We start from the raw sequence: 14,105 nt of genomic DNA on the forward strand, positions 1-14,105 counted from the left end.
TTATTTGGAACTATCTACAAAAGAACTGCTTACTACCCACTGCGAGACTTTCCCACACTTGAAGCTGTTTTCCCCTGGTACGTTGACAGTGGGCTTTGCTTCAAAAAGGGAGGAAAGAGTTAATGGTTCCCACTGGCAGCTTGTTTCTCTTGTGGGCTTGCTGTTCTTTCTTGGAAGGGATTGCACTTTCTTTGTATCTACAACAAAGCACAGGGTGTTTCAGAGGGAGACAGAGTACAGGAAAGGCTGATATACAGGGTGGCTCCTCTCTTCTCCAAATTATTCAGAGGTACCTTTTTAATCCCTTTCCTCCTCCCCTCAAATAAACCTCAGAGGGAGTAGGTTACAACTGGAGTCAAGAGCTTGCAGTACACAGACTAACTGGAGTTATAAATATACCAACCAATAATGCTTTGGTTGGGAACATACATTTATACGAGCCTTTCAAAATTCTAATCAATGTTTACCAGCCCAAGTTCAAACACTACTTCCCACCTTCTACTGTGCTGTCTGGGGAGGGCAGTGGGAACAGAGGTGTTCTTTCTTCGGTTAAAAGAAACAAATTCAAAGTGGGTGAGTTGAACTTGGCAAGGCTGGGTAACACACAGAGCTAGCATCGAAGTAGCATACAACTTTTTGGCCATGTTCCCATGCTACCAGTGAGTGTTAAAGTCTCTTTTCTACTATTCCATCTGTCTTAGGTATTTATATGACCCCCATTAAAAAAGTATGCATGCCTCTCAGTCGTCAGTGTATTTAGCCTCACAACGTATGGGGAATTGAGGCACAGACCAACTGAGTAACTTGCTAGGGACCTGGACTCAGGTCTCCCAGTGGATTGGGCACTAGTCTAGGAGATGGCTCATCCTTCCTCTCTGTTTAGGATCCTGGCACATTATGCTGTGGCCTCTTGTAGCAGTTCTTCCCCCATGAAGGCTCTAAAAGGGTTGATCCTGGCAGCATGGCACAGGGTGCAGCTCCTTGTCACAGCTCCAGTGGAGCACTCCCTCTTGATCACTAACCAGACTGCTGAGAGGGGATCCAGCTATTGAATCCCCAGGTGTTTTAAGCCCATAGAGTCTAAATGGAGCCAAGGCACTGCCAGGGTCTTAGAGCTCTGGGGACCCTCTCAGGGTGCAGATCTTCTTTCTGGCACCCTCTTACAAACCTCCACTCGAAGATGTGAGCTCTCTGGGTTACTTCTTCAAGGAGGCATGGGATAGGTTTAATGCTTAACACATACAACTGCTTTGCATGGGATTCTAAAACCCTATTGCTATTTCATAGCATGAGAAATACAGAGATCTATACAAAAATAATAAACCCTACCCTGCCTCAGTTTCCTCACCACTCCAGAGCACTCTTTAGGATGGGGGTCTGAGCTGTTGGGGGCCACCCAAGGTCCTTCAGCTCCAGTGCACATCTTGGTTCTGCGACACATTTCTTCTCCCAATAGCACACCACTGCTGACCTTGGCCATGCCAGCCCCTTCCTTCTTCCTGCCCAAAACTTCCTATGATCTCTCCAGGAGTCTTCCCCCCCAAGAGTCTTTTTATAAACTGCTCTGTCACCTGGCTTGTTGCCCCCCTAAACTGCGTCAGGAGATCTCAGGGACCGGCGCTGGTTGAAAGACCAGTCGTTGAGAAACACTGCCCTAGTGCATGGGACCACATTACTGAGGCTCCTTTCCAAACACCAGCTGCTACACAGAGGAGAGTCCTACTGATTTTCTGACCTCTGAAAACTTGCCATCAAAGCATGGGAGAGGGGAAACCCATTAAGCTTATCTTCCTAGAGGACACTCTGGTCAGCAGAGGGATTCCTGCTGGTCAGCTGTCTTCAGAAGGTGGATTGTCAGGAGGAGACCCCTGCTGGTGTTTCATCTAGACAGTATTTTAGTTGATGGGGAAGTTGTAGGCCTTGGGACCTTTCTTGGCAAGAGTTCTGGTTATTAGGTGCATGGCTTTGTGCTTCTGAGGAACTTAGGTTGGGATCTGAGCTTGAGGAGATCAAATGGTACCTAGTGGGAGCTTTGAGATAAGGGGTCTGGGATTTGAGGAGGGGAGAATTAGAGGAGGGCAGGTGTGGGATGGAGACAAGGGGCATACTTACTTGCCAAGGGAGGCCACAAGGCCCCAAATTTCCCCATCAGCTGACTTGGACAGTAATTTGATATAGGTTAGGAAGGAAAACTTCTGGGGAGCAGCACCATTTGAAGGTTGGAGGAGTGGCAAGTGGTCTGGGAGGGAAGTGGTACAGTATCTTCAGGAGGAATTAGTTGTATCAGCTTGATGTTTGCAAATAAATTGACATTACTGCGATACATAATATGCTGGACTACTTCTTGCACAGCTGAAGAGAGATGTGGCTTATCAAACACTGTACATTTAAGTAATGGAAGGGGGAAAATGAGCCTGTGTAACATGCTTACTAGTGGGTTGGCACATGCACAGGCATTGGTACTGGTGCTGACATAGCACAAGGGCTGCTCTTCTCACGGTAGTTTACTTTCTGGACTGTGGACAAACCCAGAACAAGAGCAGCTCTTAGATACATCAGCTCCATAAATTGCTCCTGTGAAAAATGTAAACACCAAGAGCAAATCCTGTACACAGCTACTCAGCTCTGGTTGTGTTTCTGTGGAAGCCAAGTGCATCACCCTACTGTAATGATTCCGTAATCTTTCTTCTTTTTAACAGAGGAGGGTTGGGTGGGGGGAGCATCTATCATACTTCCCTCTCCTCCCACCCAGACATGACCCATACCTACAAATGGGGATAGGGGAGGGAGGGCAGTGGCTTCAGCAGATGCTACTGAGCATGCTCAATACAAGCCAAGCAGCAATTCTGGGTGGGGGCATGTGTGGTAACTTCTTACCTAGTCTAGGGAAAGCTTGAAAGTGGAGATGGGGGTATAGCTTTAGCAATCGCCTCTCAGCATAGCTTTTGGAAAACTGTCCTTCAGTCTTAAAATCAGTGTCTGTGGAAAACCTGCTGTTTGGAATGGAAAAACTTACTCAGAAGAGCTGCACCAATTTATTCTTGAAGATCTCTGTAGCAAGCCCAAACACTGCATGGCTCAGTAAATGATATTGCTCTAAGACAGAGGTCCACCAAGTGTGGGGTGTGGCCCCCTAAGGGGCATGGCAGGGCCTGGGCCAGCCACCACAGAGGCGGGGAGGGAGCGTCACCCAGCCCTTCCCTGCCCCCAGCTCTGCTCCAGCTGCATCCCCAGCTCCTGGCCCCATCCCCTGTGTCAGTGCGGCTCCGCTCCTAGCCCAGTGACAACCCCCAGCCTTGGCCGCAGCTCCATTCCCAGCTTGGGGCTGAGGCTGAGGGCAGGACTGGGAGAGGAGCTTCACCAGGTGGCGTGCCTGGCTTCTGGCCCAGCTCACACCCCCGCCTTCAGCCTCGGTCCCACTCCTGGCCCCAGCCCCACCTCTAGCTGTGGCCCCAGCCTCGGCCCCATTACCCCTGCTTGTGTCCTCCCCATGAGCCGCAGCCCCAGGGAGGCTGGGGAGGGGCGTGGACAGGGGAAAGTGAGGGCCCAACTCTCAAAAGTTTGGGGACTGCTGCTCTAAGATGAAGCATAACCCAATGCAAAATTCCTCTAGTGCATTAAGGGGTAGCAGCCTACTACTGCTGCCAGCCAATGGAGTTATTCCTTTAGCTCAGGTGCCTGCGGTGCTGAAGGTCCCTAGTGGAAACCCTGTTGACAACCCATCTGGGGGAGGGCTTTGCACTACAGAAATTGTAAGTACAAGAAATTGTGCTGTAGAAAACAATACTACACTAACTCAGGGTATAACTGAGTATAACTCAGGGACCGGATGGTACCCTATAGGTCCCAATGATATAAGAATGCAGAGCTTGGATGTAATGACAAACCATGCAATCAGGGCCAAAGCGTATGTGCAGAATTGTTCTCTTTGGCCACCTTGAATCATGCAAATAATTTTTTGCTGGTGATTAAATTTAACACACACATTTCATCTTCAAAACACTTTTTCTCCCTCCCCCATGGTAGCTTAGAGCCTTGCTACCTGTCCCAGGCTCGCTCCAACCTGAGAGTCACTGGAACAAAGAAGATACTGTAACTGTTCAGTCTAACAAGATGCACGTCTGACCCTAAACACCTCTGTTTTCACACCCTACACCCTACTGCAATGATATTTGTACAACCTGTGCCTTGTGAGATATCATTTGAAAACTAACACCACACGGGTCAATAATATCATTGTGGGATATGTGTGACTATGCTACATATGGAGTTATGGATGTCCTCTGATTTTATGTTTTAAAGTCTGTATTTGAACACAATAGAAGCAGGACCGTCCAGATCTTGAATACAAATGAAGCCGCGTGACCAGTAACAATGGAATTACAAATTACATAGGCAGTAGATAGAACCATCAAAGCTCAAAAAGCGGTTTGGGAGTCAGTCTGTCTAGATCATTGTACCTATTGGGTTCCAGGAAGTGGGCCCGCCCACTGCTAAAGGATCCACCCCCAGCCTAAGGGGGGGGGGAGCCACAGGACCTGAAAACCAACTGATTTCGGGGGACAACTAGGAGTGGTTACCCCGCTCCTGGCCTGAAGGGCTTAAAACAGCCAGGGAGAGGGCTGTGGCAGGGGAAAGCTAGGTTGATTGAGGAAGTAGCCACAGCTGGACCATGCCCCAATCAGGCCCAGCTGGCCCCTATAAAAGGCTGTGAGCCAGAGACCCAGGCAGTCTCCCTCTGCCTGTAGAGGGAGAAAGGCCTAGCTGCAAGGTGCCAAGAAGGGAACCTAGAGTGGAGCAGGGCTGGGGAAAGGCCTAGGGAGCCAGGGAGCTCTGGCCTAGGAAAGCCCCAGGCTGCAGGCCTGGTAAGGCCTATTAGGTACTGGGTTGCCAGAGGCAGCAGGTCCAAACCCCTTTGCCTGTGATGAGTGGCTTATACTGCAGTCGGCCCCAGTGAATGGGGGGCTAGATAGAGATTGAGCAGTAGCCTAACATTGAGGTGAAGCGTGGATAGCAGGTGGGAGTTCCCCCCTGGGAGGGGGAGATCCAGAGCTGTGAGGGGTTATTGCCAGGAGGCAACACCCCAGACAACAGGGCACCAGGTCTGGGAGGGACATGGGGGCCAAGCAGTAGCAGGACACCAGACTGCAGAGGGCGCTCTAACGGCTGGAGAGCTAATTCCCAAAGACGGCCAGCAGGAGGCGCTGCAGGGTAGAATCCCGCACCCTTACAATCATAAAGAATTGTGTATTTGCTTGGCTAACCAGCGTGGTTATCATGCAGACACAGTGAAGGCATAGTTACATAAAAGGTAAACAAAGCCATCAAGCTAACAAGCGGCAGACGTAATGACTCAGCTATCACTGGGGGATGGAGACTGCACCCCCAGGAAGCCTTCCTGCTTCTTGAAGCAGGGTCTCATGAACTTTAAGAGAGATGCTTTTCAAAGGTTTACTGGACTATAAAGAGAGGGGCAGTGAACCCCTAAGTTTTCTTCCACTTAAGAAGACAAGGGAAATCAGCACCTCATACTTCTGTGGAAGGTCCTGACTGATGGATAGTCAGCCATGGTGGACCAAGAGTAATTGATGAGCAAAACCATTTTAAACAAAGACTGTACCTTGCTAGATTGTTTTAGACTATTAGATGCAGGTTTTCACTTGTAGTTCTTTTATTTGGCATCATTCAACCTATGTCCTGTCATGAATAAATTTGTTTTATTTTAATCTAACCCCCCCCCCCAGTACTGTGTTTGAATTGAAGTGATTGTTAACTCCAGCTAATGTGGCAAGCTGCTGGGTATGGTCTCTTTAAAGGAACAAACAAACCTTATTATTTCTCTGAGTGGTTGAGGAGAGGTCTGAACACTTCAGGTAGATGGTTTTGGGGAAATTCAGGACTAGGGGTGGGTGGGTGTTGGGTTCACTTGGCTAGTAGTAGGCAGAGACCAGCGTGTGGCTGTAGTGTAATAAGCAGGCTGATGGAATCAGAATTAATGAACCATGGCTGCTTGTCACACAGACACTTAGCACATGCTTGTATGCTGGTGGGGAGCATCTAGACTAGTGACCTAGAGCAGCAGAGCATTTTAAAGCAGCTAGGGATACGGGGCAGGTGGTGACACAACCTCTCACTGGTCTGGATTGCACCTCAACATGTGACACCATGTCACTGGACTGACAAGGACCAGCGAGCAAAGAAATGGGGCATTGACTTCACCTGAACTGCAGTGATTTCCCAACCTTTCCCTCAGCAAAACTTGTGTCTGGTCCAGTCAGCTGATTCTGTTGTGTCTTCAGTGGGGGTAAATGAAGCTGACTCCTGGCATCGATCCCCTTTGGGAGAAATGGAAAAGAAACAAGATCTGCCTACATGTAGGTTGCAAGGGGAGTCCTAAAAATTGGCCCATAAGAGGAGAGGCAAATGCCTTGCAGTCAGCAAGGAGAACTTAAGAAGGTCATGACCCAGGGAAGAGAAGGTGTGTTAAGCAGGAGTCTCTCAGAGAAAGTAAAAGCAAATACAGTGAATGCTCAAAGGTGGAGAAAAAGTCTGAATTGTTATAACGCCAAAGATTGTGTATTGCTAATGACAACCTCAAAAATAATGAGTCAGGCTTGCAAAAATCATGAGATTTATTTATTTTTAAATCTCATGATTTCAAGTCAATGTTGAGTTCTCTTTAATCTGTCTTCTGGTTTCTGCGCCTTTGGGGTACACTTGCTGCATGTTTCTAAGGTTTTCATTTGCATCCATGAGGGCTTGAAACTTATGTTTTGAAATATGAAAGTTGAGATTCTCATGTAATTGTACGAATGGAGGAGCTGGGGCATTAGGAAAAACACCAAATATTTGAGACTCGTGACAAAACTGAGGATATTTCATTCCAACTCCTTGTCCACATTGCTGTCCAACACCACATGCTCAATTAAAAATTCCTGGCACCTTTGCGGTGCCTTTCAGACAAGGACCTCAGGCCCAGTCCTCAAAGGTATTTAGGCATTTAATGCCTATTGAAATCAAAAGGAATTAGTCACCTAAATATCTTTGAGACTCTGGGCCTCAGTGCTCTCCAGCCAAACCACCAGTTTTACTCATTTGCTCTCTCTCGATGACCAGTTCATGCAAACATTTGAACCTGTGTGTTGTTCACAAACTGGTCACTAAGACTATTTGCTATTGTGGTATTTGACTGCTGACCTATATCACATGATGTTGTTCCTGCTCCCTGATTGGAAGACCACATGCAAATAAATAGGCAGGACGTGTACATGAACAAAAACCTGGTCATGCCAAGATTCATGAACAGCAAATGAAAACAAGCATTGATATGATGAAAGAGAAAAAGTCTTTGGAACCTTAGTGTTTGCGCGAACACACACACACACACACAAAGTGTATACACTTTTACTCCTAGAGGTGGAGAAGGGAAAGAAAGGCTATGGGGGGTAGTGTTGTCTTATCAGTTAACTTTTGGGAAGCACTTAAATACTATGGTGGTGGGAGTCAAATAAGTACCTAGATATTTATGTTTAGCTACATATCAATATTATCTCTATTTTACAGATGGAGAAAATGAGGCACATTAGATTAAGTGACTTGCCCAAAGTCACATCGGGAATTAGTGGTATTGATAAGACTTGATCCCAAGAGCCCTGACTACCCATCCTCTGCTCTAATCATTGGATATTATTACTTCTTCATCATTAGAGGTCCAGGGTTGCAGCTTTGAAGTCTCAGCATTACAAGGACCATGTCCTTTCCCAGGTTAAAAATTAGCAGTGAAATGTTTTACCCTTCCTAAGTGCTCTTTGCAGAAAAACTTCATGGGGGTGTCCTTTCTGTGACTGGAATTCAGGTCAGGAAGGGGATTGTTAGTCACGATCAGTGTTGTCTTGTCTTGATTGAACTCTGAAGATCTGCACATAAGTTTGATGTATCTCTTGCGGCCATTGAGATAGTCTTGAAATTTAGCGTCAGTCAGTGGCACAAAGTACTTCGCCTGTACAGGGGCAAAGTGGGATGTCTGGGTTAGAAGTGCCACCTCCCTGTATCCCAGGATATAATTGCTATTAAACTCAATGAAAACTGCATTTCAGAAAAAAATTGCTCCCCACTGCCGGACAGAATGAAGCCATGGTGATACATACAAACATCACACATAAGAAGCCACTAACTGCCTCCTTATGGGTGTGTAATGACCCCCAATAACCTCCACATCAGTGCGGGGGATCAGCAGGGTTTGAACCTCAGAACTTTAGTACTACAGTTAAGCATTGGAACAAATTGCCGAGGGAGATTGTGGAATCTCCGTAATTGGAGATTTTTTAAGAGCAGGTTAGACAAATATCTGTCAGGGATAGTCTAGATACTTAGTCCTGCCTTGAATGTTGGGGACTGGACTATAAGACTTCTTGAGGTTCCTTCAAGTCCTTTGATTCTATGATACAACATAGACCACTTGAGCTAAGGAAGAAACTCCCTCAGCTGAGATCAGTAAGAGTCTTATCTACTAGTGAACCAATTAATAGAGGGGAGACACATCACATAGATTCTGGATCAGGGGAGCAGACCATGGTATTCAATACTATATGTGAGACAAAGGTAACATCTAACTGTGTCAGGTTGGCTGGGAATATATTAAGCTTGACTTACACAGTTATATTTGCTGCAAGAAGTTACAAGGTGCTTTCCATCTCTGGCATAGTAACTCAGGCAGGAGTTCTACCAGGCTGTAGGGGACTCACACCTACTGTTACTCACACCTTCTTGTCAACTGTTGGAAATGGGCCGTCCTGATTATCACTACAAAAGTTTTTTTTCTCCTGCTGCTAATAGCCTACCTTAATTGATTAGTCTTGTTATAGTTGGTATGGCAACCCCCATTTTTTCATGTTCTCTGTGTATATATATATATATCTTCCTACTGTATTTTCCACTGCATGCATCTGATGAAATGGGTTTAGCATACGAAAGCTAATGCCCAAATAAATTTGTTAGTCTCTGAGGTGCCACAAGGACTCCTTGTTCTTTTTTATGATGTCAACACTTGCCCAGGGGGAACAGGACTCACAGCAATAGGCTTGTAATGCTTGAATTTTAATGCTCGTGTAGGAAGTAGTGTTGGTTACAAAGTGGTTCACTTACCAGTTTGGGATGGTAACAATACTGCTCCTCATTTTGTAGAAAAAAACGGCTCATGTTCTTCTAAATCAGACTATGAAATTAAATAATATCATTAATTATCTGGATCCCCAAATCCCTCTTCTCATCAGGCAGAGCAGTGCTAATATGATAGCCACTATCTTAGCCAACAGACAGGGCATTTTACCAGGGACTCCAACACAGAAAACATGAGCGACTACAGCTTGAGCTCTAGTCAATATTTTATAGCTGCTAGTTGCAATGATTCATATCCTCTGTGGATCAGGCACAGCGGGAGATCGGTAATACAGGTCTGTCGCATCTTACGCGCATTTAACATGCGCGATTTCAACTTTACGCAGTCGGCAAAAACAAAAACAAAAAAAAAGAGAAAAACAACAATTTTAATACTATACCTGTAGTGTGGGCGATTTTGCCCGCCATTGAACTCAATGGAGTTTTGGCTATACGCGTTTTTCGCTTTACGCGCTAACCGCGGAACGGAACCCCCGCATAAGATGAGACAGACCTGAACACACTCACCAGTAGGCTACACTAGCCTCTGTGGCTACAGTGTTCAGCAGACCAGGCTAGCAATGTAAATATGTCCACCTAAATTACTGCCAATGGTCAAGACATTTTTCTTCTGTTTAAGAAAACCTTTGGTTACACTTTATATTATGGTTCCATTAATAAGTAGGTTACACATGGGTCATAAATAATGAGAAGTTTAAATAAATGATTAATCAATTGCTATAAATTGATCAATAGGTTGCTTACAACCATAGCTTATACCTTTTGACTCCTTCTTCTTTCCACTTCCCTATCTGGAGTTGGCGACTTTTATAGCCTTCTTATAAAACTTATGATTGTATCCCAGACTATCATCCAGATTGGTCTCTCTGAGGTTGGTTTATATCTGGTCCATCTATTAAGTCATTAGTCTATCAAGTCTCCCCCTTGGTTGTCTTCTATCCCACAAATGTTGCAAAAGCCATCCAACCAATATGGCTCTCAGGTTTCTGCTGGATGTGACCATACCAACATAGACTATCTTCCCTCAACTTGTCTTCAATTGGAGCAACCTGCATTAGGCCCCTTACAAACCTCATTTTGTTTCCTATCATGGAGTGTCCAACCATTTGACCAATTCAACGGAGGAGAGCATACTGATTGCCAAGTCTCTGTTCCATAGATTAAGATAGAATCTATAAAACTGTAATTCGACCTCTCTTTTAACTTTATAGGCATATTTTTGTCACAGAGAACTGGGATCAGCTCAAGTCATTTGCACCAAGCAGCTTTAGTACAATGCCAGGCATCTCTAAGGAAGGCATCATTGTCAGCAACCGTTGATCCTAGGTATTTAAATTATTTCACTCATCTAAGCTCTTCCCTTGTGATATCTTTAGGAGGTATCCTCTATAACACCTTTGACTGAAGTGTATAAAACAATCTAATGCACACCCCACACACATACACTACTCATGTTGGTACCAAATTTTAAAATGTGAATTAATCATTTATTAACCCTTTACAAACTATTTAGAAATGGAAACTTAACATAAAGTGTGATCAAACCTTCTGTCTAAAGTTAATATTTTCCCCATCATATTTTACAAACAATATTTATATGGAAATGGATCTTTGTTTCTTTGCCTTTCATCTACTGCTGCCTATTATACTATAATCTTTCATTTATATAGCATCTTTCAACTCAAAGGATTTCAAAGCACTACACAAACTGTGTATGTCACAATCATTTCACTCACCATGTAGGTATGGCCACCTCTGTGGTGTAAGATGGTGGCTGTTTAACTGCACACAGCAGTTTAGGACTGTAAGGGCTTGTCTACATTACCTGCTGGATCGACGGGCACCTCTTGATCCAGCAGGGGTCGATTTATCAGGTCTAGTCCAGACGCGATAGATCGACCGCTGAGTGCTCTCCCATCGACTCTGGTACTCCACCAGGGTGAGAGGTGCAGGCGGAGTCGACGAGAGAGCGTCAGCCATCGACTTACCGCAGTGAAGGCATCGCAGTAAGTAGATGTAAGTATGTCGACTTGAGCTATGTTATTCACGTAACTGAAGTTGCGTAACTTAGATCGATTCCCCCCCCCCAGTGTAGAGGGCAACAATTTTCAATCACTATTGACCTATGCTGCATTCAAACTTGTGATCTATAGGCTAGATTCTATGCCTACTGAAGTCAATTACAAACTTTCATTGACGTAAATGGATCAACTGCTATAAGTGAATGATTCTATAATCCATCACAAATCCCTTGAGCTATCCAGTCCACTCAGAGTTTATTAAACTTCTTTTATCTCCCACAATATAACAATTCTCCATATATTAACCAAATTCTAACCAAAACATGATTGTCTTTGAGAAAGCCGAAAGACATTGGCGTAATGTACCTATGAGGACATGCAGGGAATGTCATAGTTCCAGGGGAATGAGAAGACCTTATGGCTGGTGGCTTGTCTATTTTGAAAATGTTTATGGCTAAACCTGATGCAGATCGGATGCCAGGGGGTGACTTGGAACATTGGTTACCCTCCAGTGCCATTTCTAAATCAGGGATTATGACGTTCCTGTACCATCTTTTCTTTGGACCTTGAGGACAGTGGTGAGGTAACATCTGCTAGTGGTGAGAACCAAGAACTCCTGAATTCTTATTCCAGCTTTGCTAGTGGTTTATGGTGTAATCTTGGATAAAGTCACCTAACTCCTCTCTGCCACCATATCTCCATCTGTAAAATGAGGATAATACCTACCTCATGAATCATAGAATCATAGAATATCAAGGTTGGAAGGGACCTCAGGAGGTCATCTAGTCCAACCCCCTGCTCAAAGCAGGACCAATTCCCAACTAAATCATCCCAGCCAGGGCTTCGTCAAGCCTGACCTTAAAAACCTCTAAGGAAGGAGATTCCACCACCTCCCTAGGTAACCCATTCCAGTGCTTCACCACCCTCCTAGTGAAAAAGTTTTTCCTAATATCCAACCTAAACCTCCCCCACTGCAACTTGAGACCATTGCTCTTTGTTCTGTCATCTGCCACCACTGAGAACAGTCTAGATCCATCCTCTTTGGAACCCCCTTTCAGGTAGTTGAAAGCAGCTATCAAATCCCCCCTCATTCTTCTCTTCTGCAGACTAAACAATCCCAGTTCCCTCAGCCTCTCCTCATAAGTCATGTGCTCCAGCCCCCTAATCATTTTTGTTGCCCTCCGCTGGAAATAATTAGTTAAGATTGGTAAAGCACTGATGGCAGGACTAGTTGGAACACATGAACCTACAGGCAGAGAGTGAAGGATAGAGAGGGACATGGACTGACCTTAAATCATATTTCCTTCATCAGTATATCACCACAGTATCTAAAAACTGTGGAAGAGGAATAATGGCACAGTGATTAGGGCATTAGTTTAGGACTCGGCAAACCTGTATTAAATTCCCCGCTTCCCACAGACGTCCTGTGTGACTCGTAGTGTCTCCATGCCTCAGTTTCCCATCTGTAAAATGGGGAAAATAGGTCTGCCCTACTTCACAGGTGGTTTCAGGGTAAATACATTAAAGATTGTGAGGTGCTCAGATGCTACTGTGATGGGAGCCATGTACAATGAGGAGGATAGACAAGGAGTTACTCTTGCTCATGGCAGCAGCACTACTTTACACTGCTCTCAGGGAGGCAAAACATGACTTGTAGGTGGCTGTTTCTCACACCTGTCCACTCCCTTCTTCTGCCTCCCCCCCCCCCCCAGTACATCATAGAATCATAGAATATCATGGTTGGAAGGGACCTCAGGAGGTCATCTAGTCCAACCCCCTGCTCAAAGCAGGACCAATTCCCAGACAGATTTTTGCCCCAGATCCCTAAATGGCCCTCTCAAGGATTGAACTCACAACCCTGGGTTTAGCATGGTGCACAGCTGAGCTCCAGCATAGTGGCTGCAGGGGCCAATGGCTGCTCACACAATACCCATTGAAGTGCCTGAGTAAGGGCCGGGTGGGACTTGCCCCTTTGCATTTACCGTCTACTACAATGTGTCCACCACGCCGTACAATCGCAAAAGCAACTGCATTTTAGCCACATTAGGTTCTCATACAGGTGCTCCAACCAAAGGACAATATGGCTGTTTTAACAGCCTTTGGCCTTGTCCAAACCAGCCAGCCAGCCCTTGGTATTACCCAAGCTGGCCTCAAGCAAGTTTAAAGTGTTTGCAAATGGGCTAGTGTGAACACAGGGAAGGCGGTTTCCCTGGTAGAAAGAAGCTGCAACTTCCTCATAAATAGTAGGCCAGCAGCACCCAGAAAGTGATGACACTGGCTAGGGTGAGAGCAGAGAACATGCTGGTTCAGGGCATTGCCTCAGCAGCACCCACCAGTAAGGCTCAGGGAGCCCAGACCAAAAATGAAAGCTAAACCATGAAGGAGGACAGCAGCAAGACTACCTGCTTTCCCGCAGGGTGAATCCAGCTGCTGGGGGTTCATGTAATTTACAGTTGCCCAGGTAGGTGGGGCCATACACCTCTCTCTAACAATAAGTAACATGTTCCTCCTCACCTGCTGGTCAAACAACACTGAATGGGCATTGAACAAGGGTGTCTTTCAGGTGCTGCCCCTTTAAAAGGAAGCAGCTGGTCTGTTGGGGTCTGAAAGTTCATTCCATGGCAGTTTGAAATAGCAGGTGAGCAGTTCAGACAACAGAGGGAGGAGCAAAAACTCCAGAGAGAAAAATAGAGGCTCCCGGGAAAAGAATTCAGAGGGGAAATAAGAAAAAGAGAGAGAACTCAGTTGTTGAGAAACCAATTGGATGATGAAAGGTGCAGAGCCCAGAGAGATATTTGAAAATACAGTGGGAGACCAAGGGAAAAGGGGGAACACTGAAAAAGAAAATGTCTGAGGGCCAAATTTTGTCTTCATTTAGACCCCACTTAAGTTAACAGTTCCACGAGG

General features: G+C 45.6%; 1 protein-coding gene across 1 annotated transcript; it reads right to left on the reverse strand.

Annotated features, from left to right (window-relative positions):
* Positions 1-9,198, reverse strand: TSGA13 (testis specific 13). Its single transcript, XM_034754249.1, has 5 exons — positions 9,145-9,198; positions 7,793-7,999; positions 6,220-6,335; positions 2,878-2,990; positions 1-197 (listed from the first exon to the last, which is right to left on the reverse strand). The coding sequence occupies exons 1-5, from the start codon at positions 9,196-9,198 to the stop codon at positions 1-3; spliced, it is 687 nt and encodes a 228-aa protein (XP_034610140.1).
* Positions 9,199-14,105: the final 4,907 nt, after the last annotated feature.

This window comes from Trachemys scripta, chromosome 1 (assembly GCF_013100865.1).
Source record: "Trachemys scripta elegans isolate TJP31775 chromosome 1, CAS_Tse_1.0, whole genome shotgun sequence".
Lineage (NCBI taxonomy): Eukaryota > Metazoa > Chordata > Testudines > Emydidae > Trachemys > Trachemys scripta.

Coding starts and splice junctions, on each gene's coding strand:
- TSGA13 (XM_034754249.1), bottom strand. CDS start 9,198: ATGAGCCGTTTTTTTCTACAAAATGAGGAGCAGTATTGTTACCATCCC. Junction 6,336..7,792: donor GCAAAGAGCACTTAGGAAGG/GTAAAACATTTC, acceptor TTTCTCCCAAAG/GGGATCGATGCCAGGAGTCA. Junction 2,991..6,219: donor GGGAAATCACTGCAGTTCAG/GTGAAGTCAATG, acceptor TCCAAACAGCAG/GTTTTCCACAGACACTGATT.